We start from the raw sequence: 15,519 nt of genomic DNA, 5'->3' as shown, positions 1-15,519 counted from the left end.
TGGATAGCACCAATAGTATAGCAATTATCATGATCACAATGAGTAGTGGGAGCAACATCATTTGGGAGAGATACCTTTCTATCTTTGCTGCTCTGTCTTTTCTTTTTCTTTTTCACATTATGTGTGGGTTCAACCTTCTTCTTTGAGCTCCTCCTCGTTACCTGATTCATCATAAGCAATGATAGGAGGATATTGGGAAGTCTCTTCCCTTTCATTAGTATTCTCATCATCTTCTATTTGTTTTATTTTCTTTATGTAATTGGCAATATAAGGATTTTCAATGCAATTCACCACACAATACATATAAATTTCCTCTAGATCAAAACCAAGGAGTTTCTTACGGGCAAATTCTCGAAGGTAATTAATTAAACATTTCATTTCTTCGTAACCCATAAGCAAACTAAGTTCATTATAATGTGCAAGGGAGATCAAATCATCACAATTTTTGGACACGATTCGATCATGAATTTTTTTGCATCGCAGATGTAAATGACCACTTTCATTGCAAAGTTCACAAGTACGGCAAAGGAAGTATAAATTTTTGGCAGTCACATTTAACCTTTCTTGCAACAATTTAGTTTCTAAATGCTTATGCCTCTTGCAATATCTATCTTCTCTATTTGGTGTGTACTTGCAAACCCAATGCACTCCACAAAAATCGACATGCTTATAGGAGACATTTTCATCATAACTAGTGCAATCATCATTAGTACTATGGATATTCAAGGATTTCATACTAACAACATTGCAATCATGCTCATCATTCACATATTTAGTGACAAACATTTTATAGATTTCTTCTTCTAGCACTTGAGCACAATTTTCCTTCCCATCATTCTCACGAAAGATATTAAAAAGATGAAGCGTATGAGACAAACTCAATTCCATTTTTTACTTTTCTTTTATAGACTAGACTAGTGATAAAACAAGAAACTAAAAGATTCGATTGCAAGATCTAAAGATATACCTTCAAGCACTCACCTCCCTGGCAACGGCGCCAGAAAAGAGCTTAGTTGACGGGGTGTTAGTGCCACTTACCTAGCCTCTCCGGCAACGGCGCCAGAAAAGAGCTTGATGTCTACTACACAACCTTCTTCTTGTAGACGTTGTTGGGCCTCCAAGTGCAGAGGTTTGTAGGACAGTAGCAAATTTCCCTCAAGTGGATGACCTAAGATTTATCAATCCGTGGGAGGCGTAGGATGAAGATGGTCTCTCTCAAACAGCCCTGCAACCAAATAATAAAGAGTCTCTTGTGTCCCCAACACACCCAATACAATGGTAAATTGTATAGGTGCACTAGTTCAGCGAAGAGATGGTGATACAAGTGCAATATGGATGGTAGATGCAGGTATTTGTAATCTGAAAATATAAAAACAGCAAGGTAGCAAGCGATAAAAGTGGGCGTAAACGGTATTGCAATGGTAGGAAACAAGGCCTAAGGTTCATACTTTCACTAGTGCAAGTTCTCTCAACAATAATAACATAATTGGATCATATAAATATCCCTCAACATGCAACAAAGAGTCAATCCAAAGTCACTAATAGCGGAGAACAAACGAAGAGATTATGGTAGGGTACGAAACCACCTCAAAGTTATCCTTTTTGATCTATCTATTCAAGAGTCCGTAGTAAAATAACATAGAGCTATTCTTTCTGTTCGATCTATCATAGAGTTCATACTAGAATAACACCTTAAGACACAAATCAACCAAAACCCTAATGTCACCTAGATACTCCATTGTCACCTCAAGTATCCGTGGGCATGATTATACGATATGCATCACACAATCTCAGATTCATCTATTCAACCAACACAAAGTACTTCAAAGAGTGCCCCAAAGTTTCTACCCGAGAGTCAAGACGAAAATGTGTGCCAACCCCTATGCATAGGTTCATGGGCAGAACCCGCAAGTTGATCACCAAAACATACATCAAGTGGATCATGTGAATATCCCATTGTCACCACAGATAAGCATGGCAAGACATACATCAAGTGTTCTCAAATCCTTAAAGATTCAATCCGACAAGATAACTTCAAAGGGAAAACTCAATCCATTTCAAGAGAGTAGACGTGGAGAAACATCATAAGATCCAACTATAATAGCAAAGCTCGCGATACATCAAGATCGTGCCATAGAGAGAACACAAGAGAGAGAGATCAAACACATAGCTACTGGTACATGCCCTCAGCCCCGAGGGTGAACTACTCCCTCCTCGTTATGGAGAGCGCCGGTATGATGAAGATGGCCACCGATGAGGGATCCCCCCTCCGGCAGGGTGCCGGAACAGGGTCCTGATTGGTTTTTTGGTGGCTACAGAGGCTTGCGGTGGCGGAACTCCCGATCTATCTTTCGTTTCGATGTTTTCGGGGTATATGGAGATATATAGGTGAAAGAAGTCGGTCGGGGGATGCTCGAGGGGCCCACGAGACAAGGGGCGCGCCCAGTAGTGGGGGAGGGGGGTGCCCCTACCCTCGTGGCCACCTTGAAGCTTCCGTGGCTTGTAGTCCAAGTTCCCTGGATTGCTTCTGTTCCAAAAATAAGTTTCCCGAAGGTTTCATTCCGTTTGGACTCCGTTTGATATTCCTTTTCTTCGAAACACTGAAATAGGCAAGAAAACAACAATATGGGCTGGGCCTCCGGTTAATAGATTAGTCCAAAAAATAATATAAAAGTGTATAATAAAGCCCATAATCATCCAAAATAGATAATATAATAGCATGAATGCTTCATAAATTATAGATACGTTGGAGACGTATCAGGCATCGTCTCGCGTTGATTCTTCTTCCCAAAATTCATAAATATTCCAAAAAAATCTCTGTCCATTTTTATTCCGTTTGGACTCCGTTTGATCTGGGTTTTCTGCGAAACAAAAAACATGCAGCAAACAGGAACTGGCACTGGGCACTGGATCAATATGTCAGTCCCAAAAATAGTATAAAAAGTTGCCAAAAGTATATGAAAGTTGAATAATATTGGCATGGAACAATCAAAAATTATAGATACGACGGAGACGTATCAAGCACCTTCACAGGAAATAAGATGATCTTTACCTTGGGTGTCTGTGTGTCAAAATCCCGAGTCACTAAGATGACGAGATACAATATTAGTGTCTCATAGCCAAAAGAGATGTGTTGATTGCTTCTGCTTGTTTGTTGTTTTGTAGAAAACCGACACATGCATTAAGGGTGAAACCTTTCAGCCCCACCCGCACCTGCCTCTCACCTCAAATTTGGTTATTCAAATGATATGTTAGCATTTTCGTCCTTCTCGTGTATTGGCTCTGCCACTTGGCATGACTATTATCGCCCTACTTTGTCCATGTCATTCCAACCAATCCCAGGAGGCAACGGATGTGCTACTTCTTGAGCTTGTGTTGATTTTTCCCTTGAAGAGGAAATGATGATGCAGCAAAGTAGAGATAAGTATTTCCCACAGTTAAGAACCAATGTATCAATTCAGTAGGAGGAACACACAAGTCCCCAATAGATGCACTTGCACAAACTAACAAACACTTGCACACGACGCGAAATTGTCAATCCTTTCATGGTCGCTAGCAGGAGTGAGATCTGATAGAGATAGGTACAAAAGATAAGTAAAAATGCAAAATAAAGTAAGGGTAAATAAATTGCAGCAAGGTATTTTTGGGTTTTTGGTTTTATAGATCTAAAAATAATATGATAGAAAATAGACCCTAGGGCCATATGTTTCACTAGAGGCTTCTCTCTTGAAAGAAACATATGGTGGGTAAACAAATTACCATTGAGGATTTTATAGAAAAGTGCATAGTTATGACGATATCCAAGGCAATGATCATGAATATAGGCATCACGTCCGTGACAAGTAGACCGACTCCTGTCTGCATCTACTGCTATTACTCCACACATCGACCGCTATCCAAGATGCATCTAGTGTATTAAGTTAACAAGAACGGAGTAACGCAAGCAAGATGGCATGATGTAGAGGGATAGATCCAAGCAATATGGTAAAAACCTCATCTTTTTATCCTTAATGGCAACAATGCAAATACGTGCCTTGCTGCCCCTTCTATCACTGGGTGAGGACACCGCAAGATTGAACCCATCACGAAGCACCTCTCCCATTGCAAGAAAAATCAATCTAGTTGGCCAAACCAAATCAATAGATCAGAGAGAAATACAAAGCTATCTTAATCATGCATAAAAGAGTTCAGAGAAGACTCAAATAATATTCATAGACAATCTGATCATAAACTCATAATTCATCGGATCTCAACAAACGGAACGCAAAAGAAGATTACATTGAATAGAACTCCAAGAACATCGAGGAGAACATTGTATTAAAGATCAGAGAGAGAAAAGAAGCCATATAGCTACTAGCCATGGACCCGTAGGTCTGTGGTAAACTACACTCACATCATCGAAAGGGCAGCAAGGTTGGTGTAGAGGCCCTCCGTGATCGAATCCCCCCTCCGCAAAGTTCCATAAAATGCCCCAAGATGGGATATCACGAGAACAGAAGCTTTTGGCGGCGGAAAAGTATTTTGGTGTACCCTCTAGTATACGAGGAATATTTGGGTATTTATGGAGCTGGAATTAGGGTTAGGAGAGTCATGAGGGGCCCACAAGCCCCGGGGGCACCCTTCCCTAGGGTGCGCCACCAGGGTTTGTGGCTCTCTCGTGCTCTTCTGGCCTCCTCCGGAAGCTTCTTGGGTGTCTTCTTTTCCAAGAAAAATCGTCAAAAAGTTTTGTTCCATTTAGACTCTGTTTGGTATTGATTTTCTGTAGAAGACAAAAAAAGGAAAAAACAGCAATTGGCACTAGGTTAATAAGTTAGTCCCAAAAATGATATAAAATAGCACCATAATGCATATAAAATATCCAAGATGGATAATATAATAGCATGGAATAATAAAATAATTATAGATACGTTAGAGACGAATCAAGATGGGGTATTGACCCTCTATTTTCACAAACCCTACCATTCACGATGTGGCCAACACAACCCCTATTTCTGCAAACTCTAACCTTCATGGTGTGGCCTTTGTTAAATACAAAAAGAGTGAATGTTAACTAAGGCAGACTTGATAGATGGCCTAATTAATTGTTGCATGGTTTAGAAGACACATTTAATGTCGATATTCCGCCACTATGGTACGAGCAATGTGGACAAAATCTCTCTAAACCCACAAGGTAGGGAGGGGTGTGAAACTCTACTTATCCTAGCCTCCTTCGTTGCATACTTCATAAGAGATAAAGAGAGAGTATTAATCATGGTAGACTAGATAGATGTCCTAATTATTATGCACGTCTGAGGGAACACCTGTTGTCAATGCAACTTCCAATACAAGTAACATCCCTCTAAATATAGGGAGAGGTGTGAACTCTATACTGAACCTAGCCTCCTAGACTGGATCGATGGTCTAATTATTTAGTGTGTTAAAGGAAACAAGAATTGAGACAAATCACCTTCATGGGAAAGAGGATGCTCTTTAACTTGGGTATGCATCGAAAGCCTAAGTTATTAGAAGACACGACACACTATTCATGCCTAATAGTTAAAGAGATGTGTTGATCACTCATACTTGTTTGCTTTTCCGCGGAGAACCGAGGTATATAGTGACTATGAATCCTATCCACCCGACCGGCACCCTCCTCTCCTCCCAAATTTAGCTAGTGAGATGACATGTTAGCATTTTTCTCCGTCATGTGTATTGTCTCCACCAGTTGGCATGACTATTTGTCTTCCTACTCTGCTCATGTCCTTCAAAGTTACCACCAAGCCCATGAGGCAACAGAGGGGCTGGACCCTCTATTTTTGCAAACCCTAAGCTTCTCGATGTGTCCTTCAACACATCCCCTATTCCTCCAAACCCTAGCCTTCCGGACGTGGCCTCATCAAAGATGATGAGGGACATTAACTAGGGCAAACTTGATAACGAACCTAATTGTTTCAAACTTGACAAGTAACACCCCCTAAACTTATGAGGCCGTGACGGTGTGTGTGCTCTATACGTACCCTAGCTTTCTCCATTGTTGCCTTCGCAAGAAATGAAGTGTGAGCATTAATTATGTAAAACTAGATTGGTGGTCTAATTGTTGTTTGTGTTGAAGGTATTGTGAAGATAAAAACACCTTTACGATAAATAATATCTTTACCTTGGGTATGCATCGAAAGCTCAAGTTGCTTGAAGATGAGACACAATCTTATTGTCTGATAGACAAAACAGGTGTGGATTGCTCCTACTTGACCATTCTTCTGCAAAATATTGAGGTACATAGTGAGTGTGAACTCTCTAGCTCCACCTGCGCCTAGCTCTCACCCCCAATATAGTTATTTGAATGGCATTTAAGTCCCCTCCTTCCTATATATCGGCTTGCCACTTCTTTTGATAACAGATGTCTAGGAGGCAAGAGCGGTGTGTGGACCCTCTATTTACGCAAACCCTAAGCTCCACGATGTGGTCTTCTTTAGAGATGAAGAGGGAATGTTAACTAGTGAAAACTCGATAGATGGCGTGTGCTTCGGCATAGGACACGTTCATTTCAATATATCCGCAAATATGGGACCACTAATATGAGTAACGTCTCTATAAGCCTACAAGGCACGAAGGAGGTGCGAACTCTCCACTTACCCTAACCTCTTCTGTTTCATCCTTCGTTATAGATAAAGGGAGAGCATTAATTATGCCGGAGGTATACCTAATAGATGGATTAATTATTATGCACATCATAAAGAACATCCATTGTCAATACAACTTGACACCATTTGGCCACTAATATAAGTAACACCTCTCTAAACCTTGAGGCGGAGAGTGGGTGTGAGCCCTATACTTACCCTAGGCTCCTCTACACCTCTACCTTCGTCAGAGAAGAAGAGGGAGCATTAAGAACGACATACTGGACTCTTGGCCTAATTTTTATGTGTGTTAAAGGAAATGTGAATTGTAATTAAGCACCTTTAAGGAAAAATGATGGTCTCTACCTTGGACGTGTCAAAAGCTTGAGTTTTTTTTTGAAATGGCGTCAAAAGCTTGAGTTGCTAAAAGACGAGACACAATATTCTTCTCTAATCTCTAATAGCCAAAAGGGGTGTGTGCATTGCTCTGACTTGATGAATTATACTAGTGTCATGCTTTTAGAATTGGTGTGTGAATATATTTGAGATACAAAATTTTGTAGATAGATGCAAACAAATATGAAAACCTAATAGATAAATACACATTTGAGAAATAAAAAAACCATTTTCCCCTCTTGCTCAACCTGGTACATCCAAGAAAAAATATTATCATATTTCATTGCCATTTATTTTGTTGACATGCCCTTATATTGTCCAACTTTTTCATCCTTACTCATAAAATCACCTAGTTTCAGACCACCACCATTGACAACTGACCGTCCAAGTCCATGAGGCAAATGAGGCTTGTGTGAACTCTTTAATTATTTTCGCAAAACCCTAATTTTTGTCGCCGACGGGTTTCTCCAAAGAAGAAGAGATGACGTTAACAATGTCACACTTCATAGTATAATTATTACTGTTCATGAATGAAACAATATACTAAGAAAAGATGGCACAATGAAGATGGAACAATTAGTCTACCTAAGTCCAGGGGCAAAGGAGGGGAGTGTGAATGCTTTGTTTCCTTAGAACCCTAACCTCCGTCTTTCGGAGGTTTTTACAAAGATGAATAGAGAGCGTTAACAATGTGAACCTGGTAGTCTCATTGTACATGAGTGGATACATTATATACAATGAACCCTAGATAACACAATGAAGGAAGATGGTCTTTTCCTTAGGGTGCATTGACATCGAAAGTTGTTGGATGTCTTCCATTTCTCTTATACAAGAAAAACGATGTGTAGATTGTTCGAGGGGGGGGGGGTGTTCTTCAAAAAGTTTTGTAAAAATTTTGCAGGAAAGAAAATCCTATAGATGGCTATAAATAACTACAATAAATAGATTACAAAAAAAAGATATACACATCTTAGCGAATTAAACACCCCCAATTTATTCATGGGCCATCGCTCAATCCGGGCCGTCCAAACGCAATATACGAAATATACGACATCAGTAGCGGTGATAATCATCCCCCTTCTATTTATTCCTCGCCCCGTCCCATCCGCTGGCTCGCTCGCCCTTCAGTTTCAGTTCCACACTCGCCTCTCGCCGTCTTCGCGAATCCCAGGTAAGCCGCCCGCGGCCCATCTCGTTCGGCTAGCAACCTAGGGTTTCCTCCGAATTTCCCCCGCACGAATTCGTTCCTGATTCCCCCTAGGACGTACTACGATTGAATCCCCCGTTTCGTTCTGCCCTTCCAGATGTCTCGTCGATTTTGATGGGCGCGGCGCCATTTTTGTGGTGATTTTGTTGTTGTTTGCCCCGGACTCGCCCCGTGGAGCGGCCATGGTGAAGACCCCCAATAGCACCCCCAAGGCCAAGGCCAAGGCGGCCTCCTCCGGCGCCGGCGGCGCTGCCAGGCCGTCCCCGGCGAGCGCTTCCGGCTCTGGTTCAGCGAAGGCGTCGAAGTTTAAGAAACGGAAAGCCATTGGCGCCGGCGCAAAGGTCGCGGCCCCTGCTGTGGCAGCGGCCGATGGGTCGACCTCCGCGGGCGCTGCCGGCAGGGACGAACCTGCCCCTGCGTCTGTGCCGAAACCGTCCACTCCTTCTGGTGCATCGCCTGCGACATCTTTGAAGCCAGCCACCGTAGCTGAAGGATCATCTGCTGCCCAGGTACTGGCACCAAAGCCAGACACCGCTGAAGAAGCATCAGCATCGACTCCAAAGCCAAAGCCAAAGCCAAAGCCAAAGCAGGCTGATGCTGCAGCTGCCACCAGCAATGGGGCGGGTGCTAGCGGTAGTAGTGGTGGTAGCAAGAAGAATAGGAAGGGGCATAAGGAGAGGCTTATGGCTTGGAAGGGAAAGGGGAAGCAGGAGGAGGCACAGGGGAATACGAAGGGGATGGGGAAGGAGGAGGGGGCGCAGGGGAATAAGAAGGGGATGGGGAAGGAGGAGGGGGCACAGGGGAATAAGAAGGGGATGGGGAAGGAGGAGGGGGCGCAGGGGAATAAGAAGGGGATAGGGAAGGAGGAGGGGACCAAGAAAGAAGGGGGTGGTGATAGCAGGGGAGGAGGGCTTATCTTCATGTGCAATGCACAGACTAAGCCGGAGTGCTTCCAGAACCGCGTGTTTGGCATGCCTATGGGGAAGAAGGAGATGGTGGAGAAGGTCCGACCAGGGACAAAGGTATTCCTGTATGATTTTGACTTGAGGCTGCTATATGGAGTGTACAAGGCGACATCAAAGGGCGGGATAAACCTTATCAGAAATGCATTTAACGGGAAGTTTCCTGCTCAGGTAATCTTGATTTTCCATTACCTAGATCCATATATGGTAGTGGAGTGAGCTGTTTTGCATTTTATGGGTGTATGCATTGTTCCTAAGGATGTGTGTGGCTCAGGTGCTCCAGTAGTTTTGCAACACAAATGAATATGTTAGACATGACACATGAGTAGAAATCTTGCTGGGTCACACTATTTCTAGAAAGATAAGCTCTATTTTAGGTCCAAACAGGGCCATGGATTACAGTAATTAGCGATAATCTTGCATTGTAACTTCAATTGTGCATTGTTCGTAAGCGTTCACAAACACTAGTAATGAGGATGTATGCCCTTGTTTGCCATCCCTAAAAATGTGTTAGTAGAATAGACTGGTGACACTTCTTCTGTTTGTTGGATAGTATGTGCATGTGTCCATATATGTGCAGAGGGTTCCTTAGTTTCATATCTTCTGCCCAAGTTATTATGGAAGATGTAGCTAGGTGTATCATGATTTTAGCTGGTTATCATCAAATAATAGTTTCGTTTTCTAATTATAACATGCATCCTATAGATATAAAAATGGCCGACTTAAACGCCTCAACCAGTTAATCTATGTTTTCTCATTCTTGATGAGAACTATATGCCATTGTTTGTAAGCCCTAAAATGTATTAGTAGAATAAACTAGTGATCCTATTGGACAGTATGTGCATGCGTCCATATATGTGCATAGAGTTCCTTAGTTTTGTTTCTTCTACCAAAGTTATTATGGAAGATGTAGCTAGGCGGATCGTGAATTTAGTTGGCCATCACCGAATCATCGTTCCGTTCTCCAATTATAATTGAGATGCATTCCTACATAGCATATAAAAATGGCCAACTTAATGCCTCTACCAGTTATTCTATGTTTTCTCGTTCTTGCCGAGAACTAAATGGTCTTCCATGTCTCCAATATTAACCACCAATGAGTTTCCTTCCCTTTTGGTGCTTGATCTTTCTTCTGCAGTAGACTTCATAATTATTGCAACACACAAGAAACGTTAAAACTGAAGGAAAAAAAATCTGTCAATGAAGTTGCTAAAGCATGGTTTCTTCATGGTAAAGCAAGTTTTGCAGTTATCAAAATTATATACCAAATATGACATATGTAGTTAAACCTATGCACTGGTTTTCTCATGTTAAATGGTTCTTGATGAGATTTAGTTGATATTATTAAGGCTCTATCTGGGAGTAGTTGAGTGTACAAGTAGTGTACTTTATGTGTCAGCCCAGCACAAGGTCTAGTTAGACGTGATCACGTGTATCATTTTTTTGGGTGGTAGCATGCTGACTCTTCAAATTAGTTATTGGTTGAGAACTGAAATATCATGACACTTAAGGATGCAACTAATGTAAATCTAAATAACCCCTCGTATGAAGAAATCATTTATGAGGGGTATACCCTGACATTGACCCAATCTAACCACTCCATACTCAAATGCTTATTCAATTGTCCGTCTAAAAAGTTTACAACGTTAGCATTTGTAAAAGGTTTTTTTACTTGACACATCGCCTCTTTCTTCACAAATTGTATCTAACAAGCTTATGCCGCCCTTATACAAGTTTACCTGTGAAGCCCAACTTGTTATATGCTATCCTCTAAGTTGGCCCTTGGAAGGATGAAGGCTAGCAAGTGATATTTGCCTCTCTTTTTTTTTTGGCAAAAGCATAACTACCTAGCATCGCTTGTGCATGAATCCTTCATTTACCTTGTTTTGTTTAAGATTTTCATTGCGCAAGCATGCTTCTCTTGGTAGTTAGTGAATTTTATTTTATTTATACTACTTGGTAGTCCTTTGGAGGATGGTGGCAACATGGCAACAACCATATAAGAAGTGATGCTTCTTATTCCTCTGAAAAATGGTGATCTATATTGTGCATTGCAATTCCAGTTATTGTGCCAATGTTATCATGATGACACTTGATGAATGCGAAAATGAAGAGGCGCGTGATATGTTAGTGGTCCCTGGAAATTTCATAGTTAAAATGATTGATGCTATCTAGTATCTACCATAGTTATATTTTGTATGCACATCTAGTTTTGCTTGTAGTTGTATTTACTCTCAAGGGTCAATCTGTTTGATTGCACTTCTGTTGGGTGGTTGGAGTCGGCTTGAGTAAGGCTGGAGATCATAGGCTGAAGTTTTGTCGTCCTGTACATTGGAGTTTGGACTGGTTGTTTTACTAACAGCTGGGTTCAAGCTCAATGTGTTAGCCCTGTAACATATAGCTGTAAGTGGTACAGAGGACAGCAGACACATAATTTTATGTGCTCACAGTGGCCAAGCACTATTTTATGGGTGAAGGATGCCACACAACCTTTTGATTAAAACTGGACCTTATGCCAGAGAAGTTAGTACTGAAGAAGGATATTCTTATTGTTCTGAAAACTACTTTGATGTGTTTGATGTAGGTGAAATTTACAACTGATAAAGATTGCCTTCCTCTTCCTGAGAGTACTTTCAAGCATGCCATCAAAGAGAACTACAGTGCAAGCCGCAAATTCGACCCTGAGATCACCTCTACACAAGTGAGTGTCCTTTGGATAAATTTTGTTGAATTAGTTAGTTACTCAACAGAACTAGTATGGGAGTTTCAAACATAAATGACATTTTTACCTTGTTGTTTATCATATTATGTGATTTATGCAGGTTCGTAGGCTGATGGCTCTATTCAAGCCTATCACTGTACAGCAATCAGCTCCAAGGGGTCATCTAGATGGAAGGTACCACCATGAAGAAAGAAGGCATCAACATGAAGATAGGCCACATCCATTGCATGTTGAAGACAGGCGCCCGCAGGTGGTTGTACATGTTCCTGCTCCTGAGGACTCATATAGGGCAACACACTATGCTCCATTTCCTACCGAGTCCCGACCTGGCCAATTTTTGGTTAATGTCCAGGATGATCACAGATATTATCAACAAGCACCTCCTGCACCCGAGTCTCAACACATTCCTCTTGCCCCCGAGGCTCGCCAAGTTCCTATTGCCACAGGGCCTCACTATGCGCCTTCTGTACCAGAGCCTCGGCATGTCCCACTAGTGTATTACCACCATTTGGCTCCTTCATCTGATGATTCTTACTACCGTTCTCGAGTGGATCCAGTGCATGAGCGGTAAGTTCAAATTCGTATGTTTTGCTAATTCAAACTGACAGTTGAACACATTGTGGTTATTACAATACTATCATGTCTTTACTGAAGTTATATATCGTGTTCTTGACTAATATAAAATTCCTTGAATTTCAGCATTGCTGCCAGAACACCTCCAAGGGATTACGCAGCACAGCTTGGGGAGTTGGCTGCTCGTGCTGACCACATGTCGGATCTCTACCGAACCACTGTTCATGATGCTCGCCTGGAGGATCCTTACCGCCCAGGAGAGCTTGCTGCCCGTGGTGCTCGTGTGGAGGAACTCTACCGCCCAGGAGAGATTGCTTCTCGCGGTGATCGTGTGGCGGATCTCTACCAGGATCTCTACCGCTCTGCAGAGGCTCCTTCTCGTGGTGCTCGTATGGAGGATCTCTACCGTCCAGGAGAGGTTGCTGCTCGCGATGTTCGTATGGAGGATCCCTACCGTCAAGGAGGGATAGATGCTCGTGGTTCTTATGGGGGGCTCTACCGTTCTGACCAGCTAAATGCTCGTGCCGTAGATCTCCCACATTCTTATCAGACCTCCAACCCTGCTTATGCTGAAGCCAGTCAGAGACCTGTCCCTACAGCAAGGGCCAACGGACCAGGTGCCCCGGTTTCCTCACTCTATTCCTTCGCTGGAGCGCCAGCATATCGATGAATTTTCTCAGCATTTCACATGCGGTGCCTTGGGTCGGTTGTACTGCCAGTTGTGTCGTTGGATGTTTACTTTTTGGTTAAAAACTATAGCTTAACTGTGAGAAGTCGGGATGTTTTGTTCTCTTATCTTGTATGCTTGTTAAACTGCTTACCGGATGAATGGCATTCAGGTTCAGACTATGCTGTCCATGTTGCTGTGTTGATGTTACTATGTTTTCTACTTTTCCTGTGCCGGTGGTTGGTGACTTGGTGACCTCTATCTGGGTTTGTAAGACGAACAATGGTGTTTCTATGTCGTCAAACTGGCTAGCGAAACGTGTGTTATATGCCACTAAAAATATATCGTTGGATTCTTCGCTGAACGAAGTTTCTAAACATATACTTTTTGTGGCATACACACATTTTCTTTGTTGAAATGTGTCACACAATTTGTTAGTCAAATTGAAGATCGAAACATCTGTGTGCTCTCCTTACAAACCAAATGGAGGGAGTAGGGGTTTTCGCCCCGGGCATGCTTTTGCTCGCAGCATCTGAGCATGCTTCGTCTTCGTGGCTGATCGAATCTGTGGGGGATGGCTGGAAGGTCAGCCTAGCTAGTTTTGTCAATCGGCCCTGACTCGTCTCCTCCTTGGTACCTACCGCTATTGAACTTCTGTATGCTCGGAGGCGTTCTGTTGCAAAGCTGGCTGCGGTTGCCGGGAGTCGGGAGGCGCGGGTGTGGCTGGCATTGTGGCAAGATGGTTGGGATGGGGTTGTTTCGGCTGGCATCCGCAGCTCCACGGCGGGGGCGTGGAGTGTCGGTTCGAGGACAGTGGCTTGTGGATCTGGTCTGCGTCGGTGGCATAGAGTGGCTGCGCGAGTAGGCCGGGACGGCGACCCCTGGGCGAGGTCGTCGATGAGCCTCGTGGTGGTATGGTGTCCGTGGCCGGTGGCGGCAGTGAGCTTGCATATGCAGGGTGGCTGGATTGCATTGCAGCGTGGGATGGAAGAAACCGATCTCCGGCTGTGCTCGGAGGCTGCAACGGCGTTGCCCGTTGGCGACGTTCCGTTCGATGCTGAATGTGGTGGTTCTCCTGTCCTCTCCCACGCTTGGGCCTCTTGGTTTGGAGGAATTCTATAGGATATGATTTTTATAGAATTTTTTTCTTTACAGCCCTTTGATTCATAGAAATGGATTCCTATTCCTATAATAGGATTGGTTCCTATCCTTCACATTTCAAGACCTCATTTGGTTTGGAAGATTTTTGTAGAGAAAACATAGGAACAAGGATTTCGGAGGAAAATTTCCTATATATGCATTCGGTTTGTAGGAAATGCGTACAGGAATTTCGTAGGGATACTACTCATTTTCTATGTTTTTGGAGGAAACTACACATCTACTCAAAGCTCATTTTGCGCGTAGGAACGAGGCAAGTCAATTATTTAGGATGTCAAGTGCCATCCTATCAAATTCCTATACTACTCCTAATTCCTACGTTTTGATTTCCTCCAAACCGAATGAGCCAAAAAAATAAACATGAGCATAGACTCAATAAAAGAAAATTTCCTCTTATGCGAACCAAATGACATCTCCGTTCTCATTCCTACTCATAAGATTTGAGATACATGTCATCTCATTTTTATAAGTTTACTATTTCTATGAAAATCCCATCCTATGAATCAAAGGAGGCCTGGGTGTTTGTGCTATGGTGGTCATTGTTGGCGGCGGTGACGTGTGTGTAACACATGGCTGATAAAGGGGACCAACTTAACGTGAGGTAGATCCTATCTGAAGATGAAACCGCCACCCATGATGAGAGAAAACCTTTTGTATACTCTAGTTTTGGTAGACACCATCATAAAAAAAGTATCTGTAGGACCAAGTACGGAGCCACCCATACATACATGTATAACCTGCACCGGAGATGAAGCACATTTTATTTTAAAACCGACATTATTCCTCGTAAACCACAAAGCCCAACATAAATCTGCCGCCCCCATAATATTATGTCCAGATTTCCTTGTGTGAAAATCCTACAACCAATTGCCGAACATATTATAGTGGGATAAAGGTTTGAAGCTACTTGAACTATGGGTCACACGAAACAGACAAATTTACACTAATTGTTTTGTTTAATAGACTCAGTCATGTTGACAGAAAAAACACATGTCTTAGAGCAACTTCAATGGGCCGACCCATTTCGTCTGCCTGCGTCCGTTTGGATTGGCGCGGGCAAAAGTGGTGGTCCAACGAGCCGACCCAAACCCAAATCTCGTCCGCTTCGCGTCCACGCTGACGCATTTGCGGCCTAAATTTGCGCCCCAAATGCGTCGGCGCCGACGCGGAACGGACGCCACACACGCCTTCTCGCTGTCCGTCGTGGCCCCACCTGGCGGTCGTCCAACCGCCCGCGG

General features: G+C 42.9%; 1 protein-coding gene across 1 annotated transcript; it reads left to right on the top strand.

The window, feature by feature from the left end:
* Window positions 1–8,080: 8,080 nt before the first annotated feature.
* On the top strand, window positions 8,081–13,305 carry LOC123155690 (uncharacterized). Its single transcript, XM_044573842.1, has 5 exons — window positions 8,081–8,163; window positions 8,297–9,332; window positions 11,746–11,862; window positions 11,984–12,450; window positions 12,583–13,305. The coding sequence occupies exons 2-5, from the start codon at window positions 8,382–8,384 to the stop codon at window positions 13,124–13,126; spliced, it is 2,079 nt and encodes a 692-aa protein (XP_044429777.1). The 5' UTR covers window positions 8,081–8,163; window positions 8,297–8,381; the 3' UTR covers window positions 13,127–13,305.
* The last annotated feature ends 2,214 nt before the right edge of the window (window positions 13,306–15,519 follow it).

The sequence above is a fragment of the Triticum aestivum genome, chromosome 7B (assembly GCF_018294505.1).
Source record: "Triticum aestivum cultivar Chinese Spring chromosome 7B, IWGSC CS RefSeq v2.1, whole genome shotgun sequence".
Taxonomy (NCBI): Eukaryota; Viridiplantae; Streptophyta; class Magnoliopsida; order Poales; family Poaceae; genus Triticum; species Triticum aestivum.
Note: the sequence above shows the minus strand (reverse complement) of the source record. Positions and strands in the feature narration are given on the sequence as shown.